At 41.9% G+C, this 17500-nt stretch overlaps 1 protein-coding gene across 5 annotated transcripts in view; it reads right to left on the bottom strand.

Moving 5' to 3' along the window:
• phactr4a (phosphatase and actin regulator 4a) overlaps window positions 1-17500 on the bottom strand; it is a 46416-nt gene that overhangs the window by 20828 nt on the left and 8088 nt on the right. For all 5 annotated transcript variants that reach the window (XM_086194337.1, XM_086194339.1, XM_086194338.1 and 2 more), the window contains 3 exons: window positions 3723-3893; window positions 3563-3643; window positions 2327-3445 (listed from right to left, as the gene is read on the bottom strand). In XM_086194337.1, coding sequence (XP_086050463.1) covers window positions 2327-3445; window positions 3563-3643; window positions 3723-3893 — 1371 coding nt within the window. The remainder of the gene's footprint in view (window positions 1-2326; window positions 3446-3562; window positions 3644-3722; window positions 3894-17500) is intronic.

Below are 17500 nucleotides of genomic sequence, written 5' to 3'. Positions count from 1 at the left end.
ATGTGTGTGTGTGTGTGTGTGTGTGTGCTACGGTTTGTCTTGGATGCTGTAGGTAGCTGACTGTAGCTGATGTGGGGGACCAGAACAACAGAACAACACCAGGCAGGTCAGGAACCCAGAAACCCCAAGAACACAGGGAGCCCCAGGCCACCCCCCGACCCCCCAGGAAACAGCCACAGGACCAACCCATGCCAGGACCCCCAGGAAAGCATAGGAGCAGCAACTCCCCGCCTAGAGGCAGCCCACAGAGAGACAGGGAACCTCCTGCAGGGGGGCATGGAGCCCCTCGGGCCCGAGATCCGGCCAGAGCCAGAGAGTTTTTAAAATCTCTGTGACCGACTGGGTACCAAAGGTAGCTTTTTTGACAAAAAATTTTCCTCAATCTGTGTGAAGAAGTTATGTTTCGAAAGTGTATATTATGGCACTGAGGATGATATAAAAATTTTTTTAGAGGAAATTCGGTCTCTCTCCCACTCTCGAAATGACATCACACACATTAGGCTGCGTAATGCACACTCATTGTACAATCCTACAATTCTACAATCCTACAATTCTACAATCCTACAATCCTACAATTCTACAATTCTACAATCCTACAATTCTACAATTCTACAATCCTACAATTGTACAATCCTACAATCCTACAACTCTACAATCCTACAACTCTACAATCCTACAATTCTACAATTCTACAATCCTACAATTCTACAATCCTACAATCCTACAATTGTACAATCCTACAATCCTACAACTCTACAATCCTACAATTCTACAATCCTACAATTCTACAATCCTACAATTCTACAATCCTACAATCCTACAATTCTACAATTCTACAATTTCATTTAGCAGACGCTTTTGTCCAAAGCGACGTACAACACAAGCAAGAATTCAGACTTAAGGAAAAACCCATAGTAGTGCAAAAGTGCTTCAGTTGTGATTTGGTCACAGGTACTGCCATCTAGTGGCAGAAGAAGTGTCGCCCCCCCCCCTCCTTTTTTTTTTATATAACAGACATACAACATCACACAACACAGTTAGTGCTACATAATCACTGAGTGCTGGGTCTTGGACCCTCTGACTGATTCTACACCACAGGACAAAGAGGAGAAGAGTCAGGTTCAGTGCCTCGGTGCTCTCTGAACAATTGAGTCTTCAGTTGTCTCTTAAAAGTAGAAAGGGACTCAGCAGAACGTCTCCCAAAGGTTCTTCAAAGTTATGCAGTGAATGCGCAAAAACTGAAAACAATTTTCAAAAGATTTTTGGATGAACGGTAGAAGTCCTGTGACCCGTTTAAACTTAATATCAAGAGTCTGTGACAAAGTGAGAAACTGGCATGGCTCCAAAGGGGGGCGAATTTGATCATGTTTCATTAATGCTACCCATTAATTCAAATGTTTTTTACTAATAAAAAAGTTTAGGATCTCTATAATATAGACATATAATATAGACTATTAAAAACACATAGAATCATATCACCATTCCATTCACATTCACACCTATAGGGAATTTTGAGTCTCCAATTCCCATCCATCCATCCATTGTCTTCCGCTTATTCCTTACTAGTAAGGGTCGCGGGGGGGGGGGGGGGGGGGGCTGGAGCCTATCCCAGCATTTACGGGCGAGAGGTGGGGTTCACCCTGGACAGGTCACCCGTCCATCGCAGGGCCAACACATAGAGACGAACAACCATTCAAACTCACATTCACACCTACAGTCAATTTAGAGTATCAATCAGCCTCGTCCCCTCTTGATGTCTTTGGACTGTGGGAGGAAGCTGGAGTACCAGAGAGAACCCACGCAGGAACAGGGAGAACATGGAGACTCACACAGAAAGATCCCATGCCCGAGCCAGCACTCGAACCCGGAACCTTCCTGCTGTGAGGCCACAGTGCTGACCACTGCACCACCGTGCTGCCTGAGTCTCCAATTAATAAAACTTAAAACTTTTTGTGTTTCCGGTATGTGGGAGAAGCACCCAGAAAAAAACCTAGCAGGCCTGGTGGTCATGCTGACTCCACACAGACTGGCCTCAGCCTGCCATTAGATTCAAATCCAAAAATTCTTACTATGAAGCAAAGGCTCTAACCTCCACACAGCCTCACAAATGAAATATAAGTGAAATAATCAAAATTAGATATATTTATTATGTATATATTTTTTGGAGGCATTTCAATAGCCCCATAATGAACTATAAAGAGGACAACTTCTGGATCCTCAACCCCTTAACCTATGAAACGATGCATATGTCAGACTTCCTGCCAGTAGTGAGAATTTATGTCATGTCAATGATTCAACACAAGTGGGATTCAACAAAAGTTCTTACCTGAATGTTCTCTGAATTCTGCAGGGGGAGTGGACCTGGGAAGAGTAAACCTGCGGTCAGCTTCTGATGCTGGACGAGCCCTCTTTTCCTCTGAGGAGCTCTTCTGTAGAAGAGGCCTCAAATCCACCTCAGAGGCAGGCCTGGGTCGCAACTCATCAATAGACCACTGAGGCTTTTCCTTCCCTTCCCTCCTGTCCCTTTCGTTTCTTTTTGGTCTGTGGTTTTTCTTGGGCCAGTCCTCCCATTTGCTCCTTGCCTCTCCACTCTCACTGTCTTCTCTTAGATCTTTATCATCTTGCTCAGCTCGTACATCTTTCCCTTCTCTATCACTTTCTCTGTTATCTCGATTCTCTCGCTTTTCCCTCTCCAGCCACCAATCCCTGTCTTCTCTTCTGTCTGTGTCATCCCTTCTGTCCCTTTCATTGCGATCCCTCCTCTCTTTTTCATCTTGATCCCTGCTTTCCCTCTTGTCGCGATCTCTTCGCTCCCTTTCGTCGCGGTCTCTACGCTCCCTCTCGACGCGGTCTCTTCGCTCCCTCTCGTCGCGGTCTCTTCGCTCCCTCTCGTCGCGGTCTCTTCGCTCCCTCTCGTCGCGGTCTCTTCGCTCCTTATTGTCTCTCTCCATCCTCTCATCCTTCATCTCATCCCTCCACTCTCGTTTTTCCTTGTAGTCTCTGTTCTGCTTTCGGTCCATTCCTTCTTCCCTTTCCCTCTCTTCTCGCCACTCCCTTTTTTCGACATCTTCCCTGTCCCTCAATCCTCTTTCCTCCCTGTCATCACTGGCATCTCTGTCTTCACTACGGTATCTATCATACTGTAGAGGCCCTCGGGGTAAAGATCCTCTCTTATTGACATCTGATTGTAGGCAGCTCTGTCTGTCTACATTGACAGACACCCGTGCATGAGAGTCCACATCAAGGGGTGCCCGATTGCTTCGGGAGACATCAGATGGTGCTCTACTTCTGCGCTCATCTCCCAGAGGCAGCCTCACTGGATTTCCCTTATTGTCCGACTCCCCTCGAGATACCTGCATTCCAGCTTCAGAGACCCTGTCAATGTCCATTGGCCCAGAGTGCCCATTCAGTGGTGGACTTTTTGATGGTTTAACCTTGTTGCTTTCTATACCATGGAGACACAAGTAATTGTGTAGTCAAAAATAAAGCTGATTAACAGCACCTGAATATGTTACAATAATAATAATAACATGAAAATGAGGCATCACTAAACTCTACCCACCATTTTCTGGTATTGCCTTAAGAACCCCTCTTGCAATCAGTTCTTGGCGACTTTTTCTCACAGATATTTTTCTTTCCAAAGCTGTAAAAGAAAATGATCCCAGAAATCAAGCAAGTAAACCACGGTGAAATTATTAAACTTTAAGTTGCATTGAGCTTACCTATAGATGTTTCTGTGAATTTCTCACTTGGCTTTTTCTTCCTCCATTTCCAGGGCTTAAAGATCCTTCCCATTTTAGAAAACTTTCCCTTGCGTTTTGTTGGAGGTGTTCCCCCACCAGAGTTTGCTTCTTCACCCACTTTTGTGCTGTGTTGCAGGTCAACCTCATTGTCTACAGGAAAATAGCAGAACAGACAAGGTTTGAATATTTAGAAATACATTCCACGATAATATATTGATATTAATAGGAATTCATATTGTTTTGGGCAAGGTCTTATTTTATGAGAAGAGTGGTCTGTGGGTACCCCAAGTAATTTAGTATCAAGAACAAAGTTTCTTTTGACACAGAAGAAAACCGCGAATGTTTTTTCAAGTTAGTGCTACACGACCATAATCAGAATCCCTTTTATTTGCCAAATTTTCGGACGATTGTGGCTGAAAGGTTAGACAAGTAGGTTCAGTCCCCTGGACCAGCAGAATTAATCTGGATGGGGAAAGTGTAGAAGCAGCACTGGCCCCAGCTTCATTACCAACACTGAGGCCCCACTGAGCAAGGATCAAGGCCCCTGACTGCTCCAGTGGCCAACAATTCAGACGGTGGTTGTGCTGAGCAGTTTTCAAGAGTGAATGTGTAACTGAGTAAGTATGATCAGAGCCCTCTTGCAAAAGAGTGTCCTTGTAATGCCTGCCTATGTAATAATGTCCACAAACATAATAAACTACAAATGTAAGAAAAATCTGCAGCATTTAATGTAATAATCCCACAAACGTAGTATATTTTCCACAAACGTAGTAGCCGTTTCCTACTACAAATGTAACACACAATTTCCCACAAATGTAATCACTATTGTGTTTGCAGAGATTTATGACATTTGTGGGGAAGTGAAAATCTTCAACTTTTATTACTGTAATAATTTTCCACACAAGTAATGACACAATGAATAATGGTTGTTGTTATTTGTTTGCCTAAAAACCAACTAATACTGATTGTGGGTGCAAAACCCAGCTGCTGACTCTCTGCTCCACAATCACACAACACTCAGTCATTCAACTGTCATTCCAAAATTGTATTATTTTTCAACAGCTTTATTTCTTTGCATGCTTCTCGTTACTGAGCATCATCTCTCTCTTTCTGTCACTGCTGTCTGACTGTCTGTGGTGCTGAACCAGGGATGCAAAGAATTAAATGTTGAAAAACAAAACAATTTTGTGAAGCAGCAGAAGTCAAACTAATAAAAAGAGTTTAGGGTTAAACAGTCACAGAAAAGTGTCATAATAAACATTAAAAACAACAACAACAAAAATAATAGGTGGTATCTGCTTAAGACAGATGGGGGGGGGGGTAGTTCCAGTTTTTTATTGTGTTCTCCCCAAACTTTGATTTGAGCTGAAAAATTCCAAAATAAAACAGTTCACCATTCTACAGAAGGGGTGGCAATAAAGCTAGGCCTTGGACCAACAACCATTAGACGATGGACTAGATATTGAGAAGATGGAAATAGATGACATGAACGAGATCATGGATGTGGCAACGAAAATTGCCTGTTGTATTCCAGCCAGATCTCTTCAAAGACGGTTATTCCGTGCACATCTGGAGAAGGCTGACTGTGACCACTCTGAATTGTTGCTACACACTGACATGAGATGGCTTAGTCGAGGGAAATTCCTGCAAAGATTTCGAGAGTTCTGTCTGGAGATTAAGGAGTTTTTCCGTGTAGCTGGACATGCAGAATACAAGCAACTAAACGACGGTCAGTGACTGTTCGACTTGGCATTTTTAACTGATCAGACAAACATGTTGAATGACCTTAATCTTGAGCTGCAAGGAAAAGACAAAACAGTGATCAATATGATCAACTCAGTCAATGCTTTCAAACAAAAGATGAAACATCTCTCCTCAAAGCTGCAGCACCATGATCTGGCAAACTTCCAGAACCTGGCGTTAGAGCTGGAGATGCAAGGGAAGGCCCGTGTGCAGCTTGACAGTGCACGCTACACAGACCAGATTGACAACTGGCTGTCAGAGTTTGACAAAGGCTTTCAGGACTTTTCTCTGCTTGAGCCAGTCGCTACATTCGTGCGCTCTCCTTTTCGGGAAGATGCTGAGTTTGATTCACTTGCATCAAAAATTGCAACACTGTTTCACCTGAACTCTTCTGGAGTGGAAGATCAGATTTTCACACGACAAGCTGACATTGAGCTGAAGTCCAGAGCTCATGGACAGTTCTGGAAGTTACTCACGGAGGAGAAGTACCCCAACATGAGGAAATGTACTGCATTATTCGGCTCCACGTATTTATGTGAGTCAGCCTTTTCCCACGTGAAGATCATTAAGTCCAAATACCGTTCCACCATGACTGATGAACATTTGGAAGTGTGCTTGAGGCTCGCTGTCAGCAGCTACTGTCCAGAGTCTGGACAGTAGCTGTCTGGACTCCAGACTATGCATCCCTGGCGGACTCAATTCAGTGCAAGTCATCTGAGTGAACTTGGGTAATGACAAAAAATGTACATAATTATTTTGTGTTGTGCAATATTGGCTCATGCTGTTATGCAAGGTACATCAACATACATTGTACATAAAAAGAATCCTCAATATAGTTGTAAATGTATGTTGTGCATTTTTGCAGTGGGTAGATCATTTTGACTTACTGTTAAAATCGTATTATCACCGTATTCCATGATTATGAGCTGAATCTGGTGTTATATAACACTCCCATAAAAAAAGGAAATCCAATTTTCTCAAACTTGTCCTAAGGTCTGTGTCTGATGAGCACAAAACTTTGTACATGACATCTACAGGCAATCTGGAATTTCTCTCTACAGTGTTTTCAAAGTTATCAAAAGAATTTGGTATCATGAACACTGCCAAGGGGCTGCACGGTGGTGCAGTGGTCAGCACTGTCCCCTCACAGCAAGAAGGTTCAAGATTCAAGTCCCAGCTCCAGCACGGGATCTTTCTGTGTGAGTCTCCATGTTCTCCCTGTTCCTGTGTGGGTTCTCTCTGGTACTCCAGCTTCCTCCCACAGTCCAAAGACATCAAGAGAGGACGAGGCTGATTGATACTCTAAATTGACTGTAGGTATGAATGTGAGTGTGAATGGTTGTCTGTCTCTATGTGTTGGCCCTGCGATGGACTCACGACCTCTCCAGGGTGAACACCGCCTCTCGCCTGTAGCCGCTGGAATAGGCTCCAGTCCCCCCCCCCCCCCCGTGACCCTTAACAGGAATAAGCGGAAGACGATGGATGGATGCTGCTCACTCTCATAGGAGGCTACTATGCTGAGCATTTCAGTCTGTTCTGTGAAGTCATCAACTGGGGAATCACACCATAATTTCTCTAATGAACACATAATTACTTATTTCAAATGTAATGTATTCAATCTTAAAATGTCTTCCAGTCATGAAGGGGCAGATTCACTTTGTCAGTATCAAAGTTTGAGGGAGGCAAGGTTATAACAGGTCTGCACCACTCATGGGTTTGTTTGTATGTAAGACAAAACCTCAATATAAAACTTCTGATGAAACTGTCTTGAACGTGAAAAAAATCTTTCATTCAACTAATGTGACAGTATTCTACCCTCAGCTCAGATTTTTCCCTGTTCAAGGTTTTCTATGGAGTTTCTCCTCAGTCGATGTGAGGCTCTGAGGGCAGAGGATGTTGTTCTGATGCCATGAAGCCTGGAGACAAACTGGTGGTGGAAACAGGCTACAGAGAAAACTGCCTTGCCTTGCCTTTATTCCACGCAGCACATGCACATGTGTAACTGAAAGCTAAGAGATAAGTATTTGCCGCCATTGAGTGTTTTAATAAACGACCCGCTATGTTCGATACTGACATTTTTAAAACTGTAGGAATTACCGTCTTACTTTCAATGACATTTGGTGAGAGGGAGAGGAAGAGGGACAGAGGGAGATATAAGCTGATGGTCAAGAGCTACTCACGCTTAAGAAGAGAGCAAGCAGCACAAACCACTACAGAGGTTTGTTCTGGCCATAATACTTATTTCTCTTCATGGGCTTTTCTCATCAGAAGTAGTATGCTGCCCACTCAGCCATGGTATTCAGGGAGGACATCCGCTGATGAGATGGCCCATTTGTGTACACATTATTGAAAGAATGTGGCCACATGTATCCCAAACAACCTCCACATGTGGTTCCAGTGACTGGATTTCAGGAGGCATTGAGTGTGCACACAAGACGTGAAGCCAAACCACTTGTGACCAAACTGCTCAGACCTGATCTTAACACCAGGTGTTCTCCGCCAAAACTCAATTATTCTCTCATCAAGACCTACAAATCATACACTGACACACCTGACCTAAATCAAGCAGGAAGTGCACAATATTGACATGAAAGTACAATTTCCACCACTTTTGGGCCCCCAACAGATGGTATATCCTCCTCGGCCCTTAGTGGCATCAGCTTAAAACTTTAATACATGACTCATGATACTGTGCTGAACAAAAGTTATGAACAGATATACTTTATAGGTATACGCATACAATCATACAAGTGTGTTATGTTCAATTAAGAAAAAGCTCAACTAAAAAGTCTTGTATATAAGAAGTATTTTAAATAAACACAGCATTAGGCAAGTTTCAGATCAGCAGGCAATCTGTGACCCTGTGAACTGAAAGATTTGCTGCATTAGTATGCTGATAACATATCAAATAGGTACTGTGGAGCCAGACTAGGAAGTGTTTTGTAATCAAAGAACAGAGATCTGAATTTAATTCTGAACACAACAGGGTGTTAGCGAAGTTTTGGAGAAAAGAAATTACATAGTCTGATTATTTTATGCTCAGGTTAGATCACGTGTGGCTGAGATCTGGATAAATTGTAATCTTTGAATTGCTTTTCGAGAAATAACAACCCAGTCTCATGTCAAAAGGTGAACAGGCTCCGTTTGTCCTCAGGTCAAAACGTATCAGTTCTACGATGAAGGCCTAAAAATTGTGAAATGTGTACGTTTTTTCCCCCTATTCTTTTCTACTGGAACGCTGGTAGGTCATGTGACTCTTTCATGCGGGCCTCTCCAAACAAAAACATGGCGGCCGCTCCTGTCATGTTCGGAGGAAAGTGCCTTATTCCAAGATAGTTTTGATTTAATAAAGCATTCTGATGACATTTCTAGAGAGAAATATACATTTTGTCTTCATAATCTTCGCTCAGTTCTTGTGTATAATCTTTGGTTTGTTCGTTATTACGATGAATCTTTCACCTCTCGGAAGAGAGTCGTTACAGTGTCACGTTTCTGCTGTTGCTATGGTGGTTGCTAAGGACACTACTGGCGTCATTCCAAGTTTTCTGCAGTTGTTATGGCTCAAACCACGGAAACCTAAATGGCGTTCATGTTGTTGCATTTTGTCGTTCCATTGCGTCGTTATCTGAGTTGATAATATATTTGTGGGACTGTTGACTAATAAAATAATATAAAACATATTGGCCCAGGAATTACAATCAAAATATAAAATCAGCAATCAGCAATCAGAATCTGATTTCTGGAGGCCAATCTCAGAAAGGAGACCAATGAACTCTGAGCCTAACCTTGAACTGTGAGTTGATTTAATCTCAGCTGGGAAATCTTAGTTTTCATTTTCAGAACAGATGAACTGAGTAAAATTGATCAGCACGTGCACTAGAACTTTAAAAGGCCTACATTAATAAAGCCCCAAAACTAGGATTCAGGATCGCAACCACTAAAAAAATGTTTGCATACTTAACCTCCATGGAATTAGAAATCCTTGAGTAAATACAGCAAGGATGATCATATTTTTAGGGGAAAAAAAACTGATACCACTGCAGCAGCCAACAGTCAGGAAAAATTGGCGTGGGAGGAAATTGCTCCTGTGGTCAATGTGTAACTTTGAATGTATCTATTTAATTAGCCTAAAATTCCATTATTAGTCCATTACAAGGCAATTAGGGGCTCAGTATCTTGCTTAATAATTGCTGGTTTAATTGCTTACTTCGACATGGTCACCGGTGATCATCATACAAATTGATTATCGTTATTAAAATATAATAATTATGGTACACATATTTAAAGGCAAGCACAGAGTTTGTCACGTGCACTTAAATACTATGAGAATGGTTCAGTTTTTACTGCTATTAAATTTTGGGAGTTTTTAATTTTGAATGCTATTAAAATTGTATTTCATTATTTTTCAACACAATTAAAATGGTGCAAGCATTCTATGAGTTTTCATGAAATTAAAAATCTATCTTTAAGTATATAAGCTTATATTGACTATGAAGAAAAAAGTGCACTTTATGTTGTTTTGAGACATCTTTCAAAGATTCTTGTTTAATGCACTTTTTGAGATCGTTTTTTTGTAATGGGACAATGGGACTGGAGAAGAATGGCAATATTTATTTTCAGTAGATAAACATGTGCAAACGGAACAGTGCAAAGTCAAAGTAAAAGATATTATAAAATTAACAGCATTATGTAATTCTGTAATTCATGTGTGATTTTCATGCAATTTAAAAAAAGAAATAGAGAGGACAACTTGAATTATGATATTTGTGTCATTTTAAGCATCAAATGTTCGAATTCAACTTTAATCAATTTGGAGGTGATTTTAAAATATCAGGACATATGTTGTATCCCATGATAGAATCCCCTAATGCAGATATATAATAGACCGACAGGGGACCTGTCTAGATTTTTTTTTTTTTTAATTCGAAACATTAAAAATCCATCCATCCATTGTCTTCCACTTATTCCTGTTAAGGGTTGCGGGGGGGCTGGAGCCTATCCCAGCATCTACAGGTGAGAGGCGGGGTTCACCCTGGACAGGTCACCAGTCCATCGCAGGGCCAACATAGAGACAGACAACCATTCACACTCACAGTCACACCTACAGTCAATTTAGAGTATCAATCAGCCTCGTCCCCTCTTGATGTCTTTGGACTGTGGGAGGAAGCTGGAGTACCAGGGAGAACCCAGCAGGAACAGGGAGAACATGGAGACTCCATACAGAAAGATCCCACGCCCGAGCCGGGACTCAAACCCGGAACCTTCTTGCTGTGAGGCCACAGTGCTGACCACTGCACCACCGTGCTGCCACATTAAAAATGGTTATGGTAAAAGTTAGTTTCTCTGCCCCTGTATTTTCAAAAGAGCAAAAGCTTTTGGCTCCATCTCAAATTTCTCTCACGTTAACAATTCATGTACAAAGACTTGTGGCACAACGTCAATGGCACTATTTCAAGGTGCTTGAAGATACACAAGGAAACGAGATGGAGAGACCCACTGTCCGTGATTTTTGTTCTGTGCATGGAACCTCTGGTAAAAGCTTTGAGACAACAAAATCACACTGAAAGACTATGGGACAAGAGGATCTTAAACTAGTAGTTTGGACAGATGCATCTATGCATATAACATAACCTGATACATCCATACAGTGTGAAGTGAAATGATTAACAAATCCGGTCTATGGTTGGGGTCCAAGTAAAATGAAACTAACTGTGAGGCAGTATCGGTAATGAATCAACAAAAGTAAAAATAATTTCAAGGTGGTATAAATCAGAATAAGATAAAGTACTTTAAAATATGTATTTAAAAGGACTTGAAAGAAATGTATGAAATTATCCCAGGCCTTTTCAAGACAAAATCCAAAATGAACTTCGTTCATAGAAGACAATACCAATACCTCTTTTTTTGTGGAGCTGACAGTCAAAAAAAGATCATGGCTCTCCTTCAATTCCCCTTTTTTCAGTATTTACCAATCCGTAATCACAACAGTTTCTTTTAACAGTAGAGTAAAATGACAACTTTAAACTAAGTTACTAAACAAAGCAAAGACATATAAAGGATTAGCTGTTCCTCACCTAGCGAAGAAATTAATATGGCACAAATCCATATAAGTATCCATTCCATCAATACCATTCACTAATAAAAAAAAAAGATTATTTACAAACTATAGAATTAACAGGTGTGTCAATGATACAATAAAAAGCTGCCAAGATATATGTAAAACTCAAACTTGGTAATGATCGGGTATACTTTGGAGAAATGGTATGAGGTCCACTATTTGAATCCATAAAAACAGATATTATAATTCAAATGTGGGCATCAAATGAATTAAAAACATATTCACAGGGGATTGTCACTAATATCGAACCATTTCAGGTAAAAGTCCCCAGTTATGACCTGGCATTTAATAATTCATACCTTGTACACATCTGCAATAAGAACCTCTCAGAATTCTCAAAAAAAAAAAAAAAAAAAACAACTAAAAAAATGCATTCTTTGTTTAGATTTGTAATTAAGAACAAGGAAATGAAAAAGGTATTATCAAATAGATACAATCTTATCCTAATTATCTAGACCAATTTGGAAATTAATTACAGCTTTTCAATAAAAATGGAGTTCTGAATAGGTGATCAGCTACAGTAAAAAAGAAGGGAAGCAGGTATGTCAAGAAATGCATTAAAAAAATAAAGTCTACAAATTAAGGGAATGTGCTTGAAAAAGCGTGTAATAGATTCTGGTCTCATGCGTGAACTTTTACAGGATACAGAGAATTGAAGCTTGAAAAGAAATCAAATCAAACTAACCGCCATGAATTTTCAAGTCCATAATCTAAAGATGTCTCTCAATTTCGCTGATTATGAAACATTAAATAGATGTTAACATTATTGTAAGATTAGAGGCCTGTGGTGGAGGAAGGAGTCAGAGTCAGTCTTCCTAGTTCAACCCTTTTATTTTTCAGAAGCCACCATGAAGTGCAGATGCAACAGTGCATTCGTGCTTTTAGAAAACGAAACACAAAAATAACAGAAGAAAAAAAGAATTAAGCTAAGACTGTTCAAACTATCAAAACTTAACAAAAGACAAACATACTTAAGAAAACCCAAAAGAGCACAAGGAGCTCTAGAGCATTTTGGTCTCTCTAGGCCCAAACTACAAATCCTTGTGAGGAGCTCCTTTCCCTGACTTTATCCCGGAAGCTCCTCCTACAAGACAAACCAAAAGTTAGTTATGAATCAATTAACTTACAAATGCTACATCCATCATGTTTCCAATTCTGTAAACCTCAGACCCTCAAAACATGCACCCAGACACTTCTGAGTCCAAGCTTTGTATGACTTGGACTCAGAAGTGTCTGGGTGCATGTTATGAGTATGGAAGCTATACATTTTATAAAACCTTTGAACAACATCTCTACTTAATTCAAAAACACCCCTGCTACCAGTTTACAACAGAAAAAACAACTCTTCTCCCCCCTCCTTATTTGCATGATGGAATCCCCCCACATCCGGTTTGTCCACCGATGCCAGGGACCAAGTGCAACAGGTAATAGAGAGAAGTTAAATGTACAGTTAACTTGCCAAATACCAAAAATAAAGCTGTCAAGGGACATGACGTGTTTCTTTGCCGTTACTTCGCGTAGTAGAGTGGATTAGTTGAAGCAGTGATTTTTCAGTAAGCCCAACTACTGTACTTCAAGCACCCGCTGGCTTAGCATGCTAATGCTATGTTGCTAATGCTATGCACCAATTACACACACCCACGGGTAAGTATACCCCGCACACACATTCACATTGATGTATAAACCCACCCCATAAGCAACCATGGCAACACAGCCCAAACACATACACCAATAGACACATTTATATCTGGCAGCAATGATGGTTTAATGCTGACTTTTGGTTGTGAGAGGAAACTGTGCAGCATACGTCACTCTAGGCAAAGGTTAACCCCAGGACAATTATTCAAATAAATCAAGCATAGTTAGATGCAAATGTGCTTCAGTTATGACTTAATGGTTCCATAAATTTATTTGAACATGAAAATATACAAAGCATAGAAAATTTGGATCAGTCTCCAATATTTTACTGGAGATTGAAGACCATATCATTCCTCACCGCTGAAGGAGAGGAGAGCTTCTGTTTTCTCAAACCGTATCAAATCTTCACTCGTCAACATCCAAAATCACATTAAAACATTACAGAACAGAGTGGCAACAGTTTTTAAATAATATTGTCCTATGCAAGTAAATTCTGAACCATTTATGTTTTCATGTAGTACAGGTGCTTAAAATCCATGCAGTGACTACAAGCCATCAGACACACTAAGTGCACTGTAGAAAACACAGCAGGGAGGTGGTGCTATCACCTGATCTATCCTTAGAATATCACAAAAAAAACAAAACAAAAAAAAAGTTCCCTGGGGACATGGAGGCCCACATGCATTAGTTTGTGTGTCTGGTATATTTCAAAATCACCGCATTTTTATCTACATGCATTCTAACACAACTGTCTGTACCCGTCTTCATCCAATTCCTTTCTGGGTTTAAAACAAGTTACCAGATATTTTGATCTATTTCTAGTTAATAGAATCCTAACTGACAGGTTACTGTCCCATTAAAAATCTACCCCAAACTGTGATTTCAGTGTTGAGTGTTTGGTCTGACTCACCTGTGTTGTGCTGGGCTGATTGCTGGGCCACTGTTTCACTGCTAGCACTCTGTCCCATGGTACAATTCCTGTCTCTGTGAGCCTGACAGGCCCTGCCTCTCCAGAGGCCCACAACTAGAGAGGAAGGAAGCTAAGGCACCACACTTTTTGACCAAGTAGAGAGCTCTTTTAACTACACAATGTTTCAACTGCTCACTTATTTTGTTGTGTTTCTTGTCTGTGTAGGCTGCTCTTCTCCTCCCTTCATTCTACGAGATTTGCTCTCCCCCTTCTTTATTCGTTTCAAAACACAAACACTCTTGGTTCTAAGGTCCCTCCCCTCTTAGAGAACTGACTTCATAAATAAGGTACGCCAAAAAGGTAATCCGGCAGCCAAGATGCCTTTCATTCCTCAGAGCGCAGTTTTCAGGGGCAAAGTTCATAGTCTGAAGCCTTAATACTTTGTTGGTCCAGCCAATGTACCCTGAAGGAAATGTGCAGTGCAGGCAACATTTCAGAGACTGAAACAACTCTTATCTGTAAAAAGCTAGGGCCCTGCTGGGTGAGGTAACTTGAGAACTGGAAGGTGACTCGGGCCAAGGTGAAGCTAAGTGCCAGAGAAGAGGAAGTGACATTGTGGCAGTGTCGAATAACTCCTCTTTACTGTCATGTTATTTTTGTTCTTGTCTCACTTGTACTTGCCATTTTTTTTTAAATGTGCTTCATTGGCAACAACAAATTGCAGGAAAGATCTGGGATTTTAGTATTTTTATGTGCGTCTTATTCTACGCCCTCAATCTTTCAGACTACTGAACAAACAAGCATCAGGTACTTTTGTCTTCAGGGACTGCTGGTCATCTTGGGAGATGATCCTTCAACATTATTTCAGACCTCCATAAGTAAATGAATTTGTCATAAATGTAGATCCATGTTGTTTTTTTAATCAAATAATTCTGAACCATCGATTCTATGCATTCATTCATAGATATATTTTTTTGGCCAACAAAGTTTTTACTAGAAATAAGTTTAGGGTTGGGTGATCAGCCCTTTCTGCAGATCTTCCAATCCTTTTTAAGGGAGATCGTCGATTCATGATCCAAGCAGGTGAGGAGGTAACTTATGGGCAGCAAGAACAGCAGACAGAGAAGTTGAGTTAATGGTGAAGAAAAATGCCAAAATTCAAATAAAAAGATATGATGCAAATAAAACATCACAACGGAAGTGGTCCAAGTTTATAATTGGTCTGGTTCACCCTGGACCATTGTTACTGACTGACAGGCAAATTAAACGTTTCTTGTATAAAACTTTCAGTTGCTATGTGACTTTACACTTCAATGTGTTATGTATAAATAGTCTGCCATTTAGAGTCAGGTTTAATATGAAGCTAATTATGCTATCACATAGCAACATTAATACTGTGGACTCACCATCTCTCCAACTGCATCAAGCCAGTGCCATTAATGCACCTCATCAGTACTCACTAAAGGCTGTTTTTCCAAAAGTTTTAAAATACAAGCATGGGAGTGCAGTATGACTTGAGTGCATGACTGCTGCAAGATATTTAGCAAAGGAATATGTTCTATTCTACATAGTAGAGAACAGGCAACTCCTATTAATTCCAAAATTCCTATTAAATTATCTTAGGCAATCTAATTTTCTTTGGAAAAAAACCAAATATGGTTTATCCATTCAATCACTGGTGAACGACTGATCCCCAGTTCAAACAGGCCTAATTTTAATCAGTATTTTCAATGCACATATCCAAATAGGAGGACAGCACGGTGGTGTATTGGATAGCACTGTCGCCTCACATCAAGAAGGTTCCTGGCTCGGGCATGGGGTCTTTCTGTGTGGCGTTAGCATGTTCTCTCCAGGTACTCTGGCTTCCTCCCACAGTTCAAAGAGATGGAAGAGGGGACTAGGCTAACTGAAGACTCTAAATTGACTGTAGGCGTGGCTGTGAGTGAGAATGGTTGTCTATATATGTTGGCCCTGCGAACGATTGGCAGCCCATCCAGAGTGTACACCGCCATTCGCCCGAAGACTGCTGGGATAGGCTCCAGCAATGTAAAATAGCAATGTCAACTCTTAAAAAGTTTTTCAATTACATGCACTCAGGTTTGGGGCCCAGCCCAAAAGGGTTATATGGATCCGTCCTACCGTGGATTTTATAGTCAAATCATCTGACCTTTGACCGCATATTGTGGACACTCGAGTGAAAAGAGGAGCTGAGCTGTCAACTGATCACCATCCTGTGGTGAGTTGGATCAGGTGGCAGGGGAAGATGCCGCGCAGACCTGGCAGGCCCAAACGAGTAGTGAGGGTTTGCTGGGAACACCTGTACCTGTCAGAATGATCTTTAACTCCCACCTCCGGCAGAGCTTTGACCACATCCCGGGGTGGTGGGGGCAGTGAGTCTGAATGGGCCGTGTTCCGCTCTGCCATTTTCAAGGCAGCTGTTGTGAGCTGTGACCATAAGGCTGCTGGGGCCGGTCATGGCGTTAATCCTGGTAATCCTGGCTGGTGGACACCAGAGGGGAGCCGTCAAGCTGAAGAAGGAGGCTTACAGGGTGTGGTTGGCCTGTTGGTCTCCAGAGGCAGCTGACCGGTACCAACAGGCCAAGCGGTGTGCAGCCATGACGGTCGCCAAGGCAAAAACTCGGGCGTGGGAAGAGTTTGGTGTGGCCATGGAGAGTGACTATCGGTCGGCTCCGAAAAGGTTCTGGCAAACCATCTGTCACCTTGGAGGGGGGGGGGGGGGGGGGGGGGGGTGAATTTGCCTACACTGTTTACAGTGGGGACGGGAGGCTGCTGACGTCAACTGGGGAGATAATAGGGCGGTGGAAGGAATACTTTGAGGAACTCTTCAATCCTACCAACACGTACTCCATGGAAGAAAAAGAGATTGTGGAGATTGGGGGGTCGTCCAATCGCTGTGGCAGAAGTCACTGCGGCAGTTAAGCAACTCCACAGTGCCTTTGGAGAGGCAGAGCTCCGGGAGTGGATGAGATCCGCCCTGGGTATCTCAAGGCTCTGGTTGTTGTGGGGCTGTCTTGGTTGACACATCTCTGAAACATTGCATGGACACCGGGGGGAGTGCCTTTGGAGTGGCAGACAGGGGTGGTGGTCCCTATCTTTAAGAAAGGGGACCTGAAGATGCGTTCCAACTATTGGGGAATCACACTCCGCGACACGCGTACACGCCTCCCTGGAAAGGTCTATGCCAGGGTACTGGAGAGGAGGGTCAGGGCGATAGTTGAACCTCAGATTAAGGTGGAGCAGTGTGGTTTTCGTCCTGGCTGTGGAACTGTGGATCAGCTCTTCACTCTCTCTAGGGTGCTGGAGGGGGCATGGGAGTTTGCCCAACCA

The sequence above is a fragment of the Aulostomus chinensis genome, chromosome 22, assembly GCF_037954235.1.
Source record: "Aulostomus chinensis isolate RoL2024-O1b breed Wild chromosome 22, RoL_Achi_v1.0, whole genome shotgun sequence".
Lineage (NCBI taxonomy): Eukaryota > Metazoa > Chordata > Actinopteri > Syngnathiformes > Aulostomidae > Aulostomus > Aulostomus chinensis.
The sequence above is the reverse complement of the archived record's forward strand: the minus strand, read 5'-3'. Positions and strand labels throughout refer to the sequence as shown.